Below are 18,320 nucleotides of genomic sequence, written 5' to 3'. Positions count from 1 at the left end.
AGACAAGAGACAGAGAAAAAAACACAAATAAATTAAATAAGAGACCAAATCAGAGTAGAAGTAAAATTATTAAAACAAGAAAAATGAAACGATTTCTGCTTCCAACTTAATGAAAAACAGACCCGAAACAATTTTAGACACACCTAAAAAGACTCACAAATGGAGACACAGCAACAAGTAGATACCCACCACTATAACACAATAATACCACAGCATATACAAATAAAGAAAAGCCGAAACATTCAAACAACTTCAAAAGACGTTTAAAACACACAACAACCCAAACGTGAACATATACTTCTATAACAAAGTAAACAACTTTATAACGAATAACAACTATTTGAACCACTTTTCACACTCAACTTAAATAACTATCAAATCAACAACACAAACGAATACACAAACACAATTTCCGCACAAGAACTCATAGAAGCAATAACTAACACAAAAAATAAATCGCCGAGAGAAGATAGTATACAAGCCATCCTTCTTAAAATAGGATCTCCGAAATTATTTGAACGTATCACAACATTTTTTAATTTATCATTATACTCTGGATATATCCTGGTTTCTTAGAAGCATGCAAATGTATTAATGTTCCATAAAGAAGGAAAGCCAGCCAATAACCCAAATAGTTACCGACCAATCAGCCTGACCAGCTGTGTAGGCAAAATTCTAGAGAGAATAATCAGTAACAGACTCTCCACATTCCTGGAGATAACATAAAAATTACCGGAAAAACAAAATTATTTCAGAAAATTCAGACAAACTACAGACCATTTATTCAGATTAACCAAAGCAACTGTTGACAGTTTTAATAAACAAGAATGCACCGTCGCTTGCTTTCTCGATATTGAGAAGGCATTTGACACTGTATGGCACAATGGTCTCCGGTTTCGAATGTAAGAAATGGGACTACTTTGGGGAACTATTCGCTGGCTATTTAACTTTCTGAAAACAGAATATGTAGAGTTAACGTTGAAGGGATCTTCTCTGAGTGTTTTACTCCCTTAAGGAGGGGTGGTTAGCTCTATCCTATTCATCATATACCTGATAATATGCCTCTGAAAGATCCAAATAATGGATACTCCTCACAGTTCGCAGACGATGTGGCAGTCTGAAAAAGTGCACCAACACCAGCAACAGCAGCCATAAACATACAACCACAATTAAATAGAATAAATGAATTTTGTCAAAAATATAGAATCAAAATAAACACAACTAGTAGTATTCACTAAGTTAACTAAACATAAAAAGCACAACCTCATATCTATATGAATGGTGAACTACTCCAGACTGCTACATCAGCAAAATTCTTAGGACTTGCATTTGATTCAAAACTGACATGGGTAAACCACACAAATAATATTAGAACAAAAATTTGGCGAAGAACAAACTACGCTAGGAGTCTAACTGGCAAAAATAGTGGAGAAACGACAGATAACATCATAAAAATGTATAAAACGTATATTAGACCCATCATTGACTACTCAGACCCTTGCATGGATAAATGTAAGTAAAAAGCTACTTGAAACAAAACTACAAACAATACAAAATACACTACTCACAACAGCTTATAGAATACCCAGAACAACATCATCTGAATTTATGCATAAATACGCACACAGAGAAACAATAGCAGATTGAGTCCCACATAGTAAAATAAATTATTTTGACAAAAATTGGAGAAAAAATGAACTAGTAAGCAAACTAGACAGATACTTCATACATGATGAGGACAGTCCTAAACACCTTTCCCTGGTGAATATATATATATAAAAAGGCCACCTATAAACTAGACTCCACATTAGTTTAGGGGTTAATTACTAAACATTGAAAGGTTTTTTTATGTAAGTGCTTTATAGTTAATACCTAACTAATGAAAGTGCAAATAATTATGGAACTATAAAGAGAAGTGATTTATTTGCACCAAGTGTATGTGTAGATAGTGAATGGACATTGTCCTGAAAGGGGCCTGAGTAAGTGCGGGTTACTCTGGCCCTCGTGTACAATATATAAATACACATGACAGTTGCAAAAAGAAAAGTTAAAGGAATGAGGAAGAGGTTGACGAAACCTGACTCTCCTGGGTTGATAAACATCAATACACAAATACCTATAAGAGAGAGAGAATTGAGCGCCCTCACTACCTGGCCAAATTGAAAAGGAATAACGTTCACAGTATTTTTAAATATACACATATACATAAATATATATATATATAATACATAAGATTAATGCTGTAATATTTAAAAAAGAATGAAATATATTTTTTCACTTCATTATTTCTTCAGTAAGTGTGAATTTATTTTTTTATTATAATGTATATTCAATGTGCTATAAAACATTTTTCAAAGGGAAACTGGTTGAAATTATTTTCTTTGTCCTTTTGTATTTTTATATCTTCTGTTTGATCAATGTTATATTTTGACATTTTCTGGAGTTTCTCCTCTTTTATGTATCCTTTTATGGCAAATCTATGCGATTTATGCCCCTTTACTTTAGGTTTTACCTTAATATGATGATGTACTGAGATTGAAATCTTGCAATTCATTTAAAGAATCACAGTGTCAGGTTTCGTGTAAGTGTAACGACGTTCGTTTGATGATTGAAAATCCGCTAGAGTGACGAAATGGCTACGGTAAGTTCAAAGCCAAAGCTATAATCTGAGAAATTTATTTATTTACATGTTGAACGTAACGTATCCAAGTATAGGGTTATCAAAAACTTAAAATTATCAGGAAAATATTCCTTTATTTCATTGTTAAGTAATAGTAATGATAACAGAGAAAGAAAAATTCCCAGTTAACTGTTAAATTACTTCCTTTTCTGCTTTCGGAAATAACATTTTGAGCGTGTTGAGTTTGAAATATTTGCATCGCAGTTTCGCCGAGAAAAAAACACCAAATCAAATATGTGAGTATATCAAATTGCTAAGGAAATAAAACAGCTACTACTTATTAAGACACTAGCCATATTGAAGTGGGTCGAATGCATTTGTTGCATGTTAAGCCGATACTAAATAGTAATATATTCGAGTTGATTCATGGTGTAATCGTTTGAATCATAGTTTAGATGGAGTTACATTTAGTTTTACCAATGTTTAAATTTCACATAAGCTTTTACTGGTTGTACATTGTAAAACTTTTATTTATGTACAGCCGATAAAGACGATGAATTTAAAAAAAACAAAAACTGTTATTTCTATTAATTTATATTTAACTTAATTTTGAATATTGTAATATTTTTTTAACTGTAATTTCATACAATTAATATAATCAGGTAGGATTTCAAACATTTGAGTTGATAAAATATGAAACCTGTTTCTGTTGAAAAATGAATGTGATATGTATATTGTAGCAACCATATAGTTTTAAACTTGTGGTTTATAAGTATTAAGTCTGGTTAGTGGAGGTCTCAAGTGAATAGGATATAGATTTTGATTGTTCATTGTCAAAGAGTCTTTTTTTTTTTTTCAGGTAATAACTCAGAGTAAACTATAAATTATAATAATAAATCAAAAGTAATGTTACTAATAATGCTATTGTATATTACTTCTTATAATATATATATAAACACATAAAATTATTCCAGTTTATTTTAAATAACATGTTTAGGTATTTGTGGTTTTCCAAAACAGTTTACAAATTATAAAGGAGTATTATATAATTGTGTAAAGTAAATAAATGTTTAAGCATTGGAGGTCTAACATACAATCATTTTAAGCAAAAATATTTCATTTTTGTTATAAGCACACAAAAATGTTTGCCTCATGATTTGCTAAATAAATGTGCTGTTAATTTAAATTATTTTTGAAATGATTTATTGCTTGAAGAAATGTATTCTAAAAATGAGAGAAGTTGACAAAGATTTCATGGGCTCAAACTTTTATGTTGTGAAAGATCTTTAACATTGAGATAATTTACAATGCATCTAAAGATCACAGATGAGATTCCTAGATTTGTAACAATAAATTTGTATAATAATGTATATCGGGCTTAAATAGGAATAAATTAGATATTTATTGATTTCATAGTTGCTGTAATTTTTTTTTTCAGTTTTCTGCTGTCTCATGTGTGAAATAAAATTTTTCCAGTTGATAAGCAAAACAAAAAGTACCATAATGAAATGTGTTCATTTTCATGTGATGTATATGTATCTTATAAGATATTAACTGCATGTGTTTTATAATGTATAATTACAAAACTGTATATATGAATAATATTAAAATATTTATCTTGTATTAAAACAAAATTACCATCAAAGCTCATGTTCTGAAAATACAGTAGGAGCACAATTATTAAAGTAGTCTTATGACATTAAACTTGTGGGTCTTTCTTACTCAGTAACTGTGCTGAGGATGTTAAGTCAAAATAATCTGAATCAATTTACAACTATATATATTTGGTAAATGACCTATAATTACAGTTAAGTCCAGAGTAATACATGTAGGTTATCATAATTTTAATCACACATTACGTATAGAGTCATTTTCTTCAGTCATGCTTTTGAGCAGTATAGGTAGAAAACCACTGAAGAAAAGGAAATTGGCATCAAAGCAATGCTCTGTTGATAGTAGTAAAGTTGATATGGTTTTAGGGTGTATTTACAGACATAGTAATTGCAAATCAAAAGAGGTAATTGCTTCTATACAGATTGTTGCCCTAATCTAACAAAGAATATTAACTTGTTAGCATTCTGATATGACGATTTCTGATACAGTGTTGTAATAATGAGATAGATTAAGAGCTTTTAAATTATTTTCTCTTGAGAAATGGTGATCATGTGCAATTTCAAATATTATATGATGGATTGATATGATGATATTGGCCACTCCATTTTTTATAGCATTATGGAGATAAAAAAAAGTGTTTAAAATTTTGAAAGATGAGTAGGCTACAGTTAAGGTAGTTTATTGTCTTACTGGATGACTGATTTATGGAATGAAAGGTCATGAGCAGTAGTGGAGACCAACACTTTAGAGTAATTTAAGAGAAAAAGTGTTTGATTTTGTGAAAAGTAAAGGATAATTTAAATGTTTTGCTTTTTATCAATGAGGGAGGGTAGCAAGAACAGTTTTAAAGTACCAGGTGGCCCTTTCTGGTACAGTAGTTCCCTCTTATCACAAGATTAGCTATTCTCGTTCATTTTTGCTCTCTATATGTGAAATTTTTATTGTGCATGTCACAAGCCTTCTGCATACCTTCTATTTGAATCGAATGATTCCAGCATGTCTCTTCCCTACCAATAGAAGCATAGTATACTTTTGTGATGCATGTGAGTCTCTCTATGTGCCTTTGAAACTATCATTTTGACATTTGGTAGTTCTTGCACTTGGATGCCTTTTTTATTTTTAGGACCTGTTTATCGTTAGATCCAGTTGCTTTATTGGGTAGTTTCGCTTATCCTTGCCACTTCATGCTGCTCCCTACTGGCCTACTCAACTACAGTTTCCTCATTTACTGGAACTACATTCCATCCTTTACTGTTTTCTTCATTACTTAAACCTTTCATCAATCCTAGTTACCAGTTCTGCATCCTGTACTTCATGTCTTTGTCTTTATGCCTGGCTTATGTCTGATCCTTGGTGAGGAGATTTGGTTTCTCCTGTTATGTAGCTTTTCATTTGGTTCAGCCCATCTATACTTTCCTTCATGAAAGTGTATCTGTGAAAGTGAAAGGTCTGTTGCACATTTGCCCAGGATTTGGAATTCACTGCTGCTCATTCTACTGTTGCTGGTGTCTCTGAGATTCTCTTGTGGTTTTTGATGTGGGGTCTTTGGTCTCCTTGATTTCATGTTGTTGGGCATCTTTATACCATGCCTATGTCTTTTCCCATTACAGCAGGGTTTTTTTTTCTGTCTTACCTGTTCTTATCATGTTAATCTATTCCTTCTGGATCCATCAACCTTCTTGGTGACCAGCTCTTCTGGATTGGGATATTAATGTGGTTCTTTATTCTGCTACTTCACCTCTGTTCAAACCTATTTTCTTGTGTTGTTTTTTTGACTATCCCTTAAAGTGCATTTCCTTTTCCTTTTGTTGGTAGTCTAATTTGTTTGCTCTCAATAGCAGGTGCACACTTTACCACCACACCTTTCTTCTCCTTTATCAGGATTGTTTCTTCCTTCTCAACACCTTGATGGCTTATGAGGGAAAATCCTTTTTGCCTGTTTCTCATCTAACTCCCCACCCATCCCTTCATCCAGATCCAAATAGACTTCTATGTCCTATACATGTCTTTTGTTGGTGTATTGCTCACATGGCTTCCTTCCATGGTTCCTGTTCCAATCTTTCTATCCCATACAATCCATTTTATTGGAATGTTTATCAGTGGCAATTTCCATGTATTTGTTTCTATTATATTTAGATTTAAAGAAAATGGAAATGTATTATTTATATCAATGTTAAAAGGCAAAAGGCTTTATTTATTAGTACAAAGTTAAACCATTTAAAATTCATTCAAGAATTCCCTTTTTGATGAAAATAAAGCAAATAATAATAATTCCTTGCAAAACAATTTTTCTGAGAAATTTTATCACTTACAGTTTTAAACTGTGTGTGAAGCCCTATACTTGGTAATGTTGTCTAGTCATCTTGATTTTGTTGGCTGTTAATTTGAAAAAAAAAGAATTTTTCAAGTTTATAAGTTAAGGAATAGTGATTTTATATATATATATATTTGCTAAGAATTTAAGATGTAATGAGAACTAACCTGGTAGTGGTTTAGTTAGATGTATGTTATTAAATGCATATATTCATTGAACAAATGAATTATAAATAAATAAAGATATTGTTGGAATTAGGCCATTTGAAAAACTTCAAACTTCTAGTATCAGCCTTTCCTGTACCTGTGATGCGAGTCAGTTCTTTTAACAACATGCCTTATGCAGTCTTCTGTGTAATTTAATGTCTTTTCAGTTTTTATACAGTATAGATTTCGTAGAATAAGCCAAGGCCACAGATAAAAGCTTATATAAAGAAGCAGTATGTGAATTTTTTTATAGTGTGAGAAAGTAATATACTTTAATAGGGCCTTGAAATCTTTGAGAGCTGTTCAGTTTGTGAAAACAAAATTTTATACCCTAAAAAATTATAAAGGAATAGTACAAGTACGAATATGGGAATAAATGCTGTATTTATAAGGAATGATGAATATTGTTATAATATTTGGTTTATGGAAGTTATCAGATTATACAATCAGTGATGCTCTGGCTGGTTGTTGCTTATTTTTTAAGCACAATTTCTTCAGTTATATTTAAATAGTGTTATTTTCTAATACGTTTTTAAATTAATTGTTACTGCATTTTGTAGACACCAAAACATGTACATTTAATTTGACAAATTCTAAAGAATTTTGCAGTTAGTACAATTTACTTCAAACTTTACTATCATCTCTACACAGAACAGCTAGCTGGTGCCTCGATGCTATTGTTAAAGTTTTTACGTATGATCAAGTCATTTTAAGAGATCTCGTCATTACACATAAGAACATAAATTGTACTAGTCTGTGATGCACTCTCCTTTGGTAGTATTTCTTTTTAGCACTTTAGATGAGCCAAAAGTTCATATTTCTTCTTTGCATTATACTGGTGTGTTATTTTCTTAGACATTTTGTCAAACAAAGGATATTTTGTGTTGCACCTAACATGGAACAAATTATAGTTAAAGCTTCCAATAATAACTATTGTCTTTCTAATATTAATTAAATTCATTGCATAATTGAACCATAAAACTTAGAATTGCTCAAGATACTATGATATGATTTGTTGAAAGGACTATTGTTTATCATCATTTACCTAGGATAAAGTATAGGTAGATGCCAGTATTCAAGCTCTGTTACCTCAAAAAATTAAAGGCAAAGAACATCATTTTTTACTACCTTGTTAGGCTTAGTCTTATCCTTTGAAATTGCCAAAGTCCTAGATTAATGATGTAAAGTATGACACTCAAGCCATTCAAATGCCCACCTTTTAATGCCATACCATTACTATGGTAACTAGCAGTGGTACAATTTTAGACATGTTACTTGTGGTGTACCTTTGACATTAAATGGTATCATCAAAAACGATGGAAATCTCTGGATTGGCCATGCTTTTTCAATATTTATGGGCAAAAATCTTAAATTTTAACATGTATATGTTATCTTGTACATGTTTTAAGTATTTGTTATACTAATTGGTTTAAAAAGAAGGCTTTGATGCAGATAGTATGTGTGGCTGTGCACAAAAAACAACTCCAAACCAAATCATTACATTTCTAGTTGTGTATTGTGGTTTTGATAAGGCACCTTTTTTGTGTGTAGAGATTATTTAGCAATTAAAATGGGGCTTTTTGCTATTTACTTAATTCTGGTAGATCAGTTAGTAAGGAATTAGCCTTAAAATACAGGCGTGGACCAAGGGTCATGGTTAAAAAATTTTGGGGTAGGTTTTTAATATCCTAATTCTTTATAATTTAAAAGAACAAGAAGTTAGAAAAGCAAATGACACATTATTTACTTTAATTAAGAACCAACCAACTGATTTAAAAAAGACTTATTCTTCAGCCTATCAACAAAATGTGTTTGAAAGGAATTCAGATTTATGGCATGTACTATATCTTCATGCAAACTATTTTACATGTTTATAACTCTAATCAAGAAAAATATATGGAAGAATAAATCTGTATTTTGACTTCCAAAGCTTGTCTTTGTTACTTCAAAACTCATACTATATACATTATTACACATTTCCAAACTTCTCACCCTGCAACTCAAGAGATATGGTTAATACATCCTTGTTTCTTGTGTTTCTTCAGATATCTTTCATTTACACTGAATGTAAATGCCACTGATAGAGAATCATTGCTGTTTGTTGCATGTGTAAGACACTATAGAGAATTAGTGGCATAATGCAAAGCTTATAACAGTTTATACAAAATGTAATTGCTGCAGAATAAATTAAGAATAGAAAGCACTTTTAGTGTTCATTAAGTACTTCTTGTGCTACTTGTATAAATGAGAGCTTATTACATAAATTGAAAGACACCAGGTAGTAATGCACACTATGGTCATCTTAAAAGAAATGGCCTTATTGTACATATTGCTTAGTGATGATGAATAATGGAATGGATATTGTGTTGCTTTGAGAAAATGAAAGTCATGTTGTGCAAAGTTGCAAATTAAAAGTATTGTTTCTAAATTGCAATAGACTGCTATGGATATGGTCAGACTTTTCCTTAAAACATAAAAAAGAAAGGAACTGGTCTTCATTGATTCCTTCACAAAATGGACTGAAGCATATCCATTTCCCTAAACCTTAGTTCTGTCTATGTTAATGTTAAAAAAGTGTAGTACATGCTGTTCATTCATCTTTGCCTTTAGTGTCAATGGGTTACAGATATCTACTGTAGAAGGATTCACAAGAATGAAACCTTATAATTGTGGCTTATAATTGTGCTGAAGAATGGGTCACATAATTTAGAGTACCAGAGGGCATTTATACAGATCAGGGAATGAGGTTTTTGTAGAATTACATATGGCAAAGACTTGGATGGTCTAGCTGGATGAGTTCAAATTGTCAAGTGAATGATTTCAAATTGTATGATATCTGAGAAGACTAACTTACATGCATATAAAATTAAAATAGCAGTATATTTATTGAATGTTTTACTGTGTAAGTAAAATATTATGCTTATCATAGGTTTCAAGTACTATTCTCCAGGTATATAACCCAGTGTGCTTGAAGACATATGTGGAGTTAGTGCAAAACACTAACTGAGATGATGACAAACCTGTCAAGAAAAAAATTATCTCAAAGATATATGGTTTGGCTATAGTATGCATCAGTATTGCAGTAACTTTCTGGATACAATTGCACTGTATCTTTAACAACTTAATCAGTTAACTTTTGAGATTCAGTGATCATATGATATAAAGCTAAGTAGTATATGTTGAGAAGCAAAAGCTGTACTGTATTGCTCTGCTAAACTTCTCGTAAGTTGACTAAACAAAGAGTTGGAGAGAAAATCTTGGATAGTGCCAAGTGACCTTAATCTGTCTAATGTACAGATGCTGCTACAAATATTTGTCTGCTTGTCCATCATGAGTTACGTAAATAGCTTATTCCCCAGCAGCCAGACTGTTCAAAAATTCAGATGTAGTGACATTGTTGATCTTTATGCTGTTATGACTGGGAGTTAATAAAAGCACTGAGAGATGTTAAAACAAGAGATCAAAACAAAGCAGCTTGAATATCTGTATGGTGAGAGGTTTTTATACTTTATGTTTGAATTCTCACTGATGAAATGCCATGGTGCAATGTGTTACAGAAAAGAGACAAAATGCACTGGAGAGACAATAGGCTAAGACAGCTACTTGTTTATAACATACAAAAGATGAAGTAATATAACAGTCCTTGTTTCTGAATTGTTAACTAAAAATATATTAGTATTACTTGCATGATACATAGTGGAAATTACATCATTTAAAATAAAGTTAGAATACCCTAGTGAAAGTTATTTGTGACTTTATGAGATTAACTTGTGTATGAAAGTGTTTAAAACAATGATATCGGTAAAAGTGTTGATGTATAAGGTTTCCCAAACTGTAAAATAATCCATGATATAGTAACAGTAGATAGTCTGAAAAGATCATGAATACTTAAGTTATTGGCATAACACACAAATAACATAAGTCACTATGTTTATTGTTATCTTAATTGTGTTATGTTTTTTGAATCATACATGATAGAAAATTATCCTACTTTATTGCAAAATTTATATGAATATATACTGCTGTGTATTCTACACTTTTTTACATTGTTAAATAGAAGCACTTACATATACATGTGGTTGTTGTACAAAACTGAAAACACTGGCACACCTTGCATGTATGGTACCACCTGTAGATAGATCTTACAACAGGGAAATGGTGCCAGTTGCAAGCTTTGAAGGAAATGGATCACATTAGAAGAGTGTTTAGTTACACACTACTGTTTCCTTTTAAATTTAATAAGAAAGTCAGGATTTAGATTGTTATATACTGTGAATATTGCATTTAGTTATTTTTAGAAGTGATCGTTTATTGCAAGTTTGCTCACATAAATGTTTATGAATTGTGTTGCATAGTTCAGTAGCTATAAACTGATGATTGTCAAATTATTTCATCATATTACAAGATCCTTCTAATTTTTCTCATTGTTTTAATTGAATATTATTACATCATAATATCTAATGTGATGTGGAACAGCCTAGACCTCTGTTGAGGTATAAATAAGTGTTGAAAATATAGTTTAAAGTATAGACTTAGATTGTCTGATTGTGAGTTTAGCCATAAGGAGCATATAGTGGCTGTTTTTTTTAAACTGAAATTATCACATACTGTATTTTAATAACAGGATGGAGAAGAATAATTTGTCTTGTTAATTGTGTTATAAAGTAATTGAATCAGACTGTGTAAACGTTGATGAAAAAGAAACTTTTATTTAGAGCTCTAGACACAACTGTGACAACCAACGATGTAATGAATAGTTGTATATATGTTTGACTTGTTTTTATATACTGTTGTGTGCTGTTCATTTTTGATACTTATTACCAATAAGTCATAGGCACGTACTGTAAAGCATCTGGTGCACACAAAAATCTGATAAAGAGGAAAAGCATTTGAAGGAGCAGAAAAAGTCATACAGACTGGCATTGTCAGAATTCCAGTGCTCAATGAGATGCTAGCTTAAATCCATGATGCAATTTAATGAGCTAAAGAGCTAGTTCAGGTCATTTCCTGTAAGAAAATATTTTAACATCATTGAGAATTTTCTCATGATGACTGTAATTGTGATTTTCAGGATATTTTGGCATTAGTCTTCATTAATTTTTATAACTTTATTTATGTAAACATTTGTTAATGAAAACATTTTTTACCATGTAGTATACATGTGTGACTATAAATGAATGTGAATTATGTCTTTACTTTAGAACTCACAGAATGTTTTTTTTTTTTTATGGTTTATATCAAATTTGCAAGGGAAATTTCATAGAATAACTATGAATGTGAAGGTGAACATAAACAATGTATATAATATGTTATCATTTTATATATGTTATTTTTGTTCTCTTATATGGTTCAAGGGTTCTTTGTTATGCTGCTGTTTTAGTGTCATGAAAAAAAACAATTCATGTTTTGATGTAGCACTAGGATCTTAGGATTTGTATGACTAAATTTTATGCAGTGAGATTATAATGTGCTGTTTTTTTTTCATCTTTTATGAATTAAGTTCTGTCATGGTTGTGACAATATATGTACAAGTGGGAATGTCCAGAAATATGTACCTTATTTATTGATGTGCATATGTTACAAAAAATGTAGTTTATTTTTACATCTTAAAAATTAATTTGACTACAAATAAGTTTGAGAAATAATTATTCTCATGTTTGGTAAAAAAAAAAAGTTTTGATCTTCTGTGAAAGCCCCACACCAAAGAGAGAACTTTTTTTTATACCTATCAGTTCTCGGACAATCATCTCCCCTTGAATAACTGACTTTTTCTCATGGTCAGTAGCTCTTCTAGTTGTGGAAAATGCTTTTTTTGATACCTATCAGTTCAAATGAAAGACTACTCCTTTAAGCAGATAGAGCAAACTACAATAATGATAACTTGTCACACCAAGTTTTTTTCTTATCTTGAATAACTGACTTTTAATTAGAGATCATGGTCAGTAGTAATGTTAAATAACTCTGACTTGTTAAATTAAATTGTGAGAAAACAAAAAGACAAAATAGTTGTGGAAAATGCTATTCATTTATCTTGCCCAAAATGATTAGACTAGCAGCCTTTTCAAACCTAATACATTGTATTCAAATGACTGAAAGACTACTTTGCTGCAAAGCAGTCAATTAGGGCCAGTGAATGTCATATCACAGGGAACGAGTTCCTTACTTTCCAAACTCTTTGAGGCTTTGCATCAAGCAAGATAGAGCAAAAAATACTACATAAATCAAGTTTGAAATCTTACTTCAATCTAAATCTTGGATGTAATCTGTATAAAATAATCTGGCTTTTAATGCAAAAGAAACAATAATAATAATAACCACAAAGCTAGGTTGCACATGCCAGTTCTTCATACATATGTGACCTTTCTCTATTACAATTCCTGTACAAGGCAATCCTAGGCCATTTAATTTGCTAAGAGATAACACTGCTGTTTATTTGGACACATTACAAAATATTCTTTCAAGAAAGTGTAATCAGTGATCAATTAATGAATGAGATCTTGGGCACAACTTGAATACAGAAAATGCTGATATGGTACATTACTTCCTCGCACATAACTAACTATTCTTGTTGACTGCTAGTCTCTATATGCAAAGTTTTTTTTTTTCATGCAACAAGCCTTGAGCTTCCACATATCCCAAGATTAACTTGGTTCAACTATGTCTGACATACTAAAACCCTCCACTAACAGGGTGCAAAAAACCCTCTTGATACATGTGACTCTCTCTATTGAGTTCTACAGAACTGTCACTTCTTATTTGATAATGCTATCATCAAAAAATTTTTTGTTTGTGCTTTCCCACTTTTATTTTAATAATATATTTAGTGGAAATATTTTCTATTTCTTCTATTTCACTTTACCTGTTTTAAGGGATAACTTATATTTATTGCTGTTCACCCTTTTTTTTTTTTTTTTTACTTAAGCTTATGTTTCCTACTTAGAAATTGTTTTAATTTATTTCTGGCATTAGTTGTATACTCTGAATGCAAATCTGGGTTCTGTGACTGACCTGTTTTCCCCCTCATTCATTTTTTGGTTCTTTCCTTTTTTCCTGTGTTGTCTTTTATCACCCTACAGTGGGTTTTTCTCTTCAGGACTGAGGATTCTCATGGTCAGCATTTTGTATTTTTGCATCCCTGTTCCAATTTTTCATCCCTTGTGGTGCTACTTTAAGTTTGTTTACCATGAGGTTGGGTAACAGTTTTATGCCTTGCTCTTCCATCTTCTTTCAGATTTGTATATTTTTGTCTTTGATTCCTCATCCACTTGCCCTGGCCATCTAGGAATTCAGATAAGGTTGGAACCTATTTATATGGTACATTTATATTTTCAACCAGTTTGTCATCTTCCCAGGGTGATTTAGCCCATCATTGTGACTTTGTGTCAGGTCTTTCTGAGTGCTTCTTTGTGGCTGACACTAATCTGGTTTTCTCCATTGCTTCAGTTTAGTCTTTTTTTTCATTTATGGATAAATTTTTTTTTACCTTCCACTTTTGAGGATGATTTTCCTTTTCTTTGTTTTCTTCTGTTTCCCACCTTTAATTCCAGTTCGATCCAGTCAGCCTTCTATGTCTTATATCTGCTCTGGGTTTCTTTATTGCCTTCAAAGCTGCATTCTGTTGGTTTCTTTTCCTTCTGTATGATTCCTTGTTACCACTCCTTTGTTTGTGACTCTTTACCTTTCTCCCTTGCCCATTGGATTTGGTTTTTGATTTTTGTCCCTGTCTCCTTTTTTCTCTTTAATCAATTCCTGGTGTCATCATTCTGGTTGGACATCTTCTCTTTTACCTGCATCTCACCTCATCATACTTGAGAGGTACTTCTTCCATTGAGCCCTTGAACTACACCTCATACATTTATCTCCCATTATCTCCTTCAGGTAGCTGTTTCTTGTCTTCTACCTGTTACCTTCCTTCATGCTAAAATGAAACTGTGACTGAATAATATACATTTTTGTACATATATTTTTTATTCTTCAGAGGCATATTATTTCTTTATATATGCATCCTGCACTGTAAAGCCTCGATGAATTAACAATTATGATTTTCATGGTCACTAAAGAAACTGTTGAGATGGGGTATTCCATAAGATTGCTCACAGGTTTTTCCTCATAATATATTTGCTTCATGTATATGACTTTTTTGGACAATACTAACCCATGGACTTCATGGGTAATACAGAAAGGATTGCTGCACATCCCTGCCATTCCTTAATTTTAATAAATCAGGAGTGGTCTTTGGTATTGATATTCCTTCAGGCTATCCACTGCATTTCCTACCCTCTTTTTTTTTTCTCCCAGTGGAGTATGGGAAACCTTACCACTTACCAGTTCCAAGCCACTGGGGTGATGGACCATAGTAGCATCCTTCTGAATGTGATAACAATATACTCTACAAATAATGATAAAACCATACAGTTGAGAGAATGGTGGTGGTGTTCTGCTGGTGTAGATGACAAGATGTCCTCCAGTCTGATGCTCTCTCTGTATATGGGTTTATCTGAGGAGATACTTTTGTCAAAATTGCAGTTCACCCCTTCATTTGTGATCCCTCATCCTACACCTGCATTGATGTTCATTCCTATCAGCTGGGTTTTTGATTCAGAGCTGAATTGATAGATATAAGTCCTCACACTTGAATGTAGGTGTCTCTGTTTCCTCACTTATTTATGCTCTTGTTTCTTCCATCCATATTGTGTGTCACAGTGAGAGAACTTGAAGATTAATATGATTCTTCCTGTTATTACTATTCATCAATGATTTTCTTATGCTAAGGGTGTTAATGTGTGGGGTGTGGTTATTGTCAGATTGGTTTTGAGAAAGATAGTTTAAATTACAAAGAGCTCTTTACTCTCCCAATTGGTCATGCAATTTATCACATTACTATCACTTGTCCCCTTCATAGAGTTGAGGTTTGAGATTCCTTTTGATCTGCTAAACTTGTGGTGAAGTTGGATGATCCTCATTCCTACACCCACCAGATGGCTGGGTTTTAGATGCAGTTGACTTGCCCCTCAGTGTGGATTCCTGAATGTTGTGAGGGAACCTCCCAGGGAAGGTTCTGTTCTTTCAGTTTAGCTCCTCTGGGATCTAAACATACACCCACGTGTTTGCTGTGTGTGGTGACCCGTGAAGGGAAGGAGAGGATCCTGGCAGTTGAAGGGTCCAACCTTAACACACCATTTTGGCCTTGAATTCTTGTAGACAGGCAGACTTGGGGTGGCCACCATTGGGTTAGTCAGCTGGTCCACTTGGGCTAGGGTCAGTCAAGTACCAGTGTTGGATGTTCTCAGCAGGTGTTGTGGACATTGTATCTGATGCTGGTATTTGTGTATAGTGCTCACAAAACTCTGGCATTGCTGCAGTGTCCTTGTTTGGCATTGTAGTGCATTCCCTCATAGTGCTCCATGGTGGGTGGGGTCAGTGGGCACTGAAATATTCCTTTTTTTATTACAGATCCTCCAAATAAAAACTTAAATAAAACAGTGAAAACCAGTCCATAGGTAAATGACCACATCTTGAAGATTGTGAGCAGCAATCTTCGACATCTGTAACACCTATTGTGTCTCATTTTCTTACACTACATTCTCTTTCAGACAAACTTTTAGGACAAATAGCTTCCTTTTTCATTCAGAATGGACTTGGCTCTCCAGACTCAGTCAAAAAGCTTCACTCTGGTGATATATTGGTGGAAACATCCACATCTCAACACAGTGAACTCTTTTTGCATTCAAAAGTGGATGGGGATATACCTATTGAGGTTTTGCCTCATGCTACTTTGAATTTGTCATAAGGAGTTATTGTTGAGATGGATTTGAAGAACATCCACCAGTCAGAGATTCATGCTGGTTTCTCCATCCAAGGAGTTTCTGCAGTGAGACGTATCTCCACTCGCAATGATGGAATTATGATGCCAACCAATGTCCTCAATTTAACATTCACATCACTGCATCCACCTGCCACCATCAATGCAAGTTATCTTAATTGCAAGGTACAGCCATACATTTAAAACCCTGCATGGAGGGGTGGCACTTTTGGATGATCAGCATGTGCCCACCCTGTCTTTGCCACTCGACACACCCTTGGAGGCTGTAGACATTCGTATTTCCTTGGATTGTACCATCACTGTTGCTTCTCTCTACCTGTCACCTGAAGTGATCTATGATCAATCAGACCTTGAGGCTCTCATGGAACAGTTGCTGTCACCCTTTTTAATCCTGGAGGACTTTAATGGACATCATCCCCTATGAAATGCTGATACTGATGGGAGGGGTCACTCTGAGCATATTCCCTCTGATCACATCCTTTCTCTTTTTAGTACTGGTTATTATACTTATTTTCAAGCACCTAGTCAGTCCTTTACTGCTATTGATCTCTCAATTTGCTCCCCTTCACTATTCTCCCACTTTTTATGGAGGGTTGACAATAACACACGAGGCAGTGATCATTTTCCTATTATTTTGAGAAAGACTGGCTGTGGTCAATGCCACCTGATCTGTGTACCCCGGTGGAAGCTGGATCAAGCAAACTGGCTCTCTTTTGCTGCTCTCGCAGAACTTGATTTTGCCATTGTCTGTAAGCCATCAATAGACGACTGTGTGGCAGCAGTAACTGCCTGTATTATACAGGCAGCTGCTCAATGTATTTCTAAAACCTTGACACCTGTTTCATGATATCCTTGTCCATTGTGGGATCCTGCCTGCCATGTGACATGGAATATTCAGAAATGGGTCTGGAATACTTTTTGTAGGTATCCCAAACTCTTGCACCACATTGCTTTCCAGCAGGCCTGTGCACATGCTCAGTGGGTAAGATGTCAAAGCCAGAAGGACTCTTGGATTAAGTTCACAACCAGGATATCTTCTACCACCAGTTCCAAAGTTATATGAGACAAGATCTGAAAGATCAGTGGGCAATATAATTCTGTCCCCTTCTCGATCTTGCTATCTGATGACCAGGAAATAGCTGATGCTCAGAGCATTGCCATTACTCTAGGTGAAATTCTAGGTGAAAGCTTTTGCCAGGTATCTAGCACTTCTGCTTCTTCCTCCACCTTCTTAACCATCAAGACATGGGCAGAGCGATCACCTCTTTTGAGCTGATTGTCTCTATGACTATAATCTTCCCTTTACACTGGTTGATCTCAAACTGACCCTTCATCGGTCTGGTAGTTCATCAGTTGGAACTGATGATATACACTATGAAATGCTGTGCTATCTATCTCTTGCTGTTCTTCTGATTGTTTTAAATGGATATGATAGGAGAATGCTTTTCCTGGTGCCAGGCTGTTGTCCTTTTTTTCTCTAAGCCTGAGAAGGATCTCAAGATTCCTTCAAACTACTGTCCAGTTGCTTTGACGAGCTGTCTCTGTAAGATCTTAGAGAGGATAGTTAATGCTCATCTTGTTTGGTTCTTCAAATCAAACAACCTCCTCTCGCCCACCCAGTGTGGGTTCTGACGACAGCACTCCACCATGAACCACCTGATTCGACTTGAAACGTCAATCAGAGAAGTCTTTCTCAAACAACAACATCTTGTATCAATAGGCTTATGATACCACATGAAGGTA

At 33.5% G+C, this 18,320-nt stretch overlaps 1 protein-coding gene across 6 annotated transcripts in view; it reads left to right on the top strand.

Moving 5' to 3' along the window:
• The first annotated feature begins 2,501 nt into the window (after positions 1 to 2,501).
• LOC143249781 (uncharacterized) overlaps positions 2,502 to 18,320 on the top strand; it is a 46,325-nt gene continuing 30,506 nt past the window's right edge. For 3 of the 6 annotated variants that reach the window (XM_076500194.1, XM_076500195.1, XM_076500193.1), the window contains exon 1: positions 2,502 to 2,641. In XM_076500194.1, the coding sequence (XP_076356309.1) occupies positions 2,633 to 2,641 (9 nt within the window). In that variant the 5' untranslated portion in view covers positions 2,502 to 2,632. Of the gene's footprint in view, positions 2,917 to 18,320 lie in introns of all 6 variants that reach the window. The other 3 variants (XM_076500196.1, XM_076500197.1, XM_076500198.1) reach the window with 3 other exon arrangements.

This window comes from Tachypleus tridentatus, chromosome 4, assembly GCF_004210375.1.
Source record: "Tachypleus tridentatus isolate NWPU-2018 chromosome 4, ASM421037v1, whole genome shotgun sequence".
Lineage (NCBI taxonomy): Eukaryota > Metazoa > Arthropoda > Merostomata > Xiphosura > Limulidae > Tachypleus > Tachypleus tridentatus.
This window is presented reverse-complemented; position numbering and strand designations above follow the sequence as displayed.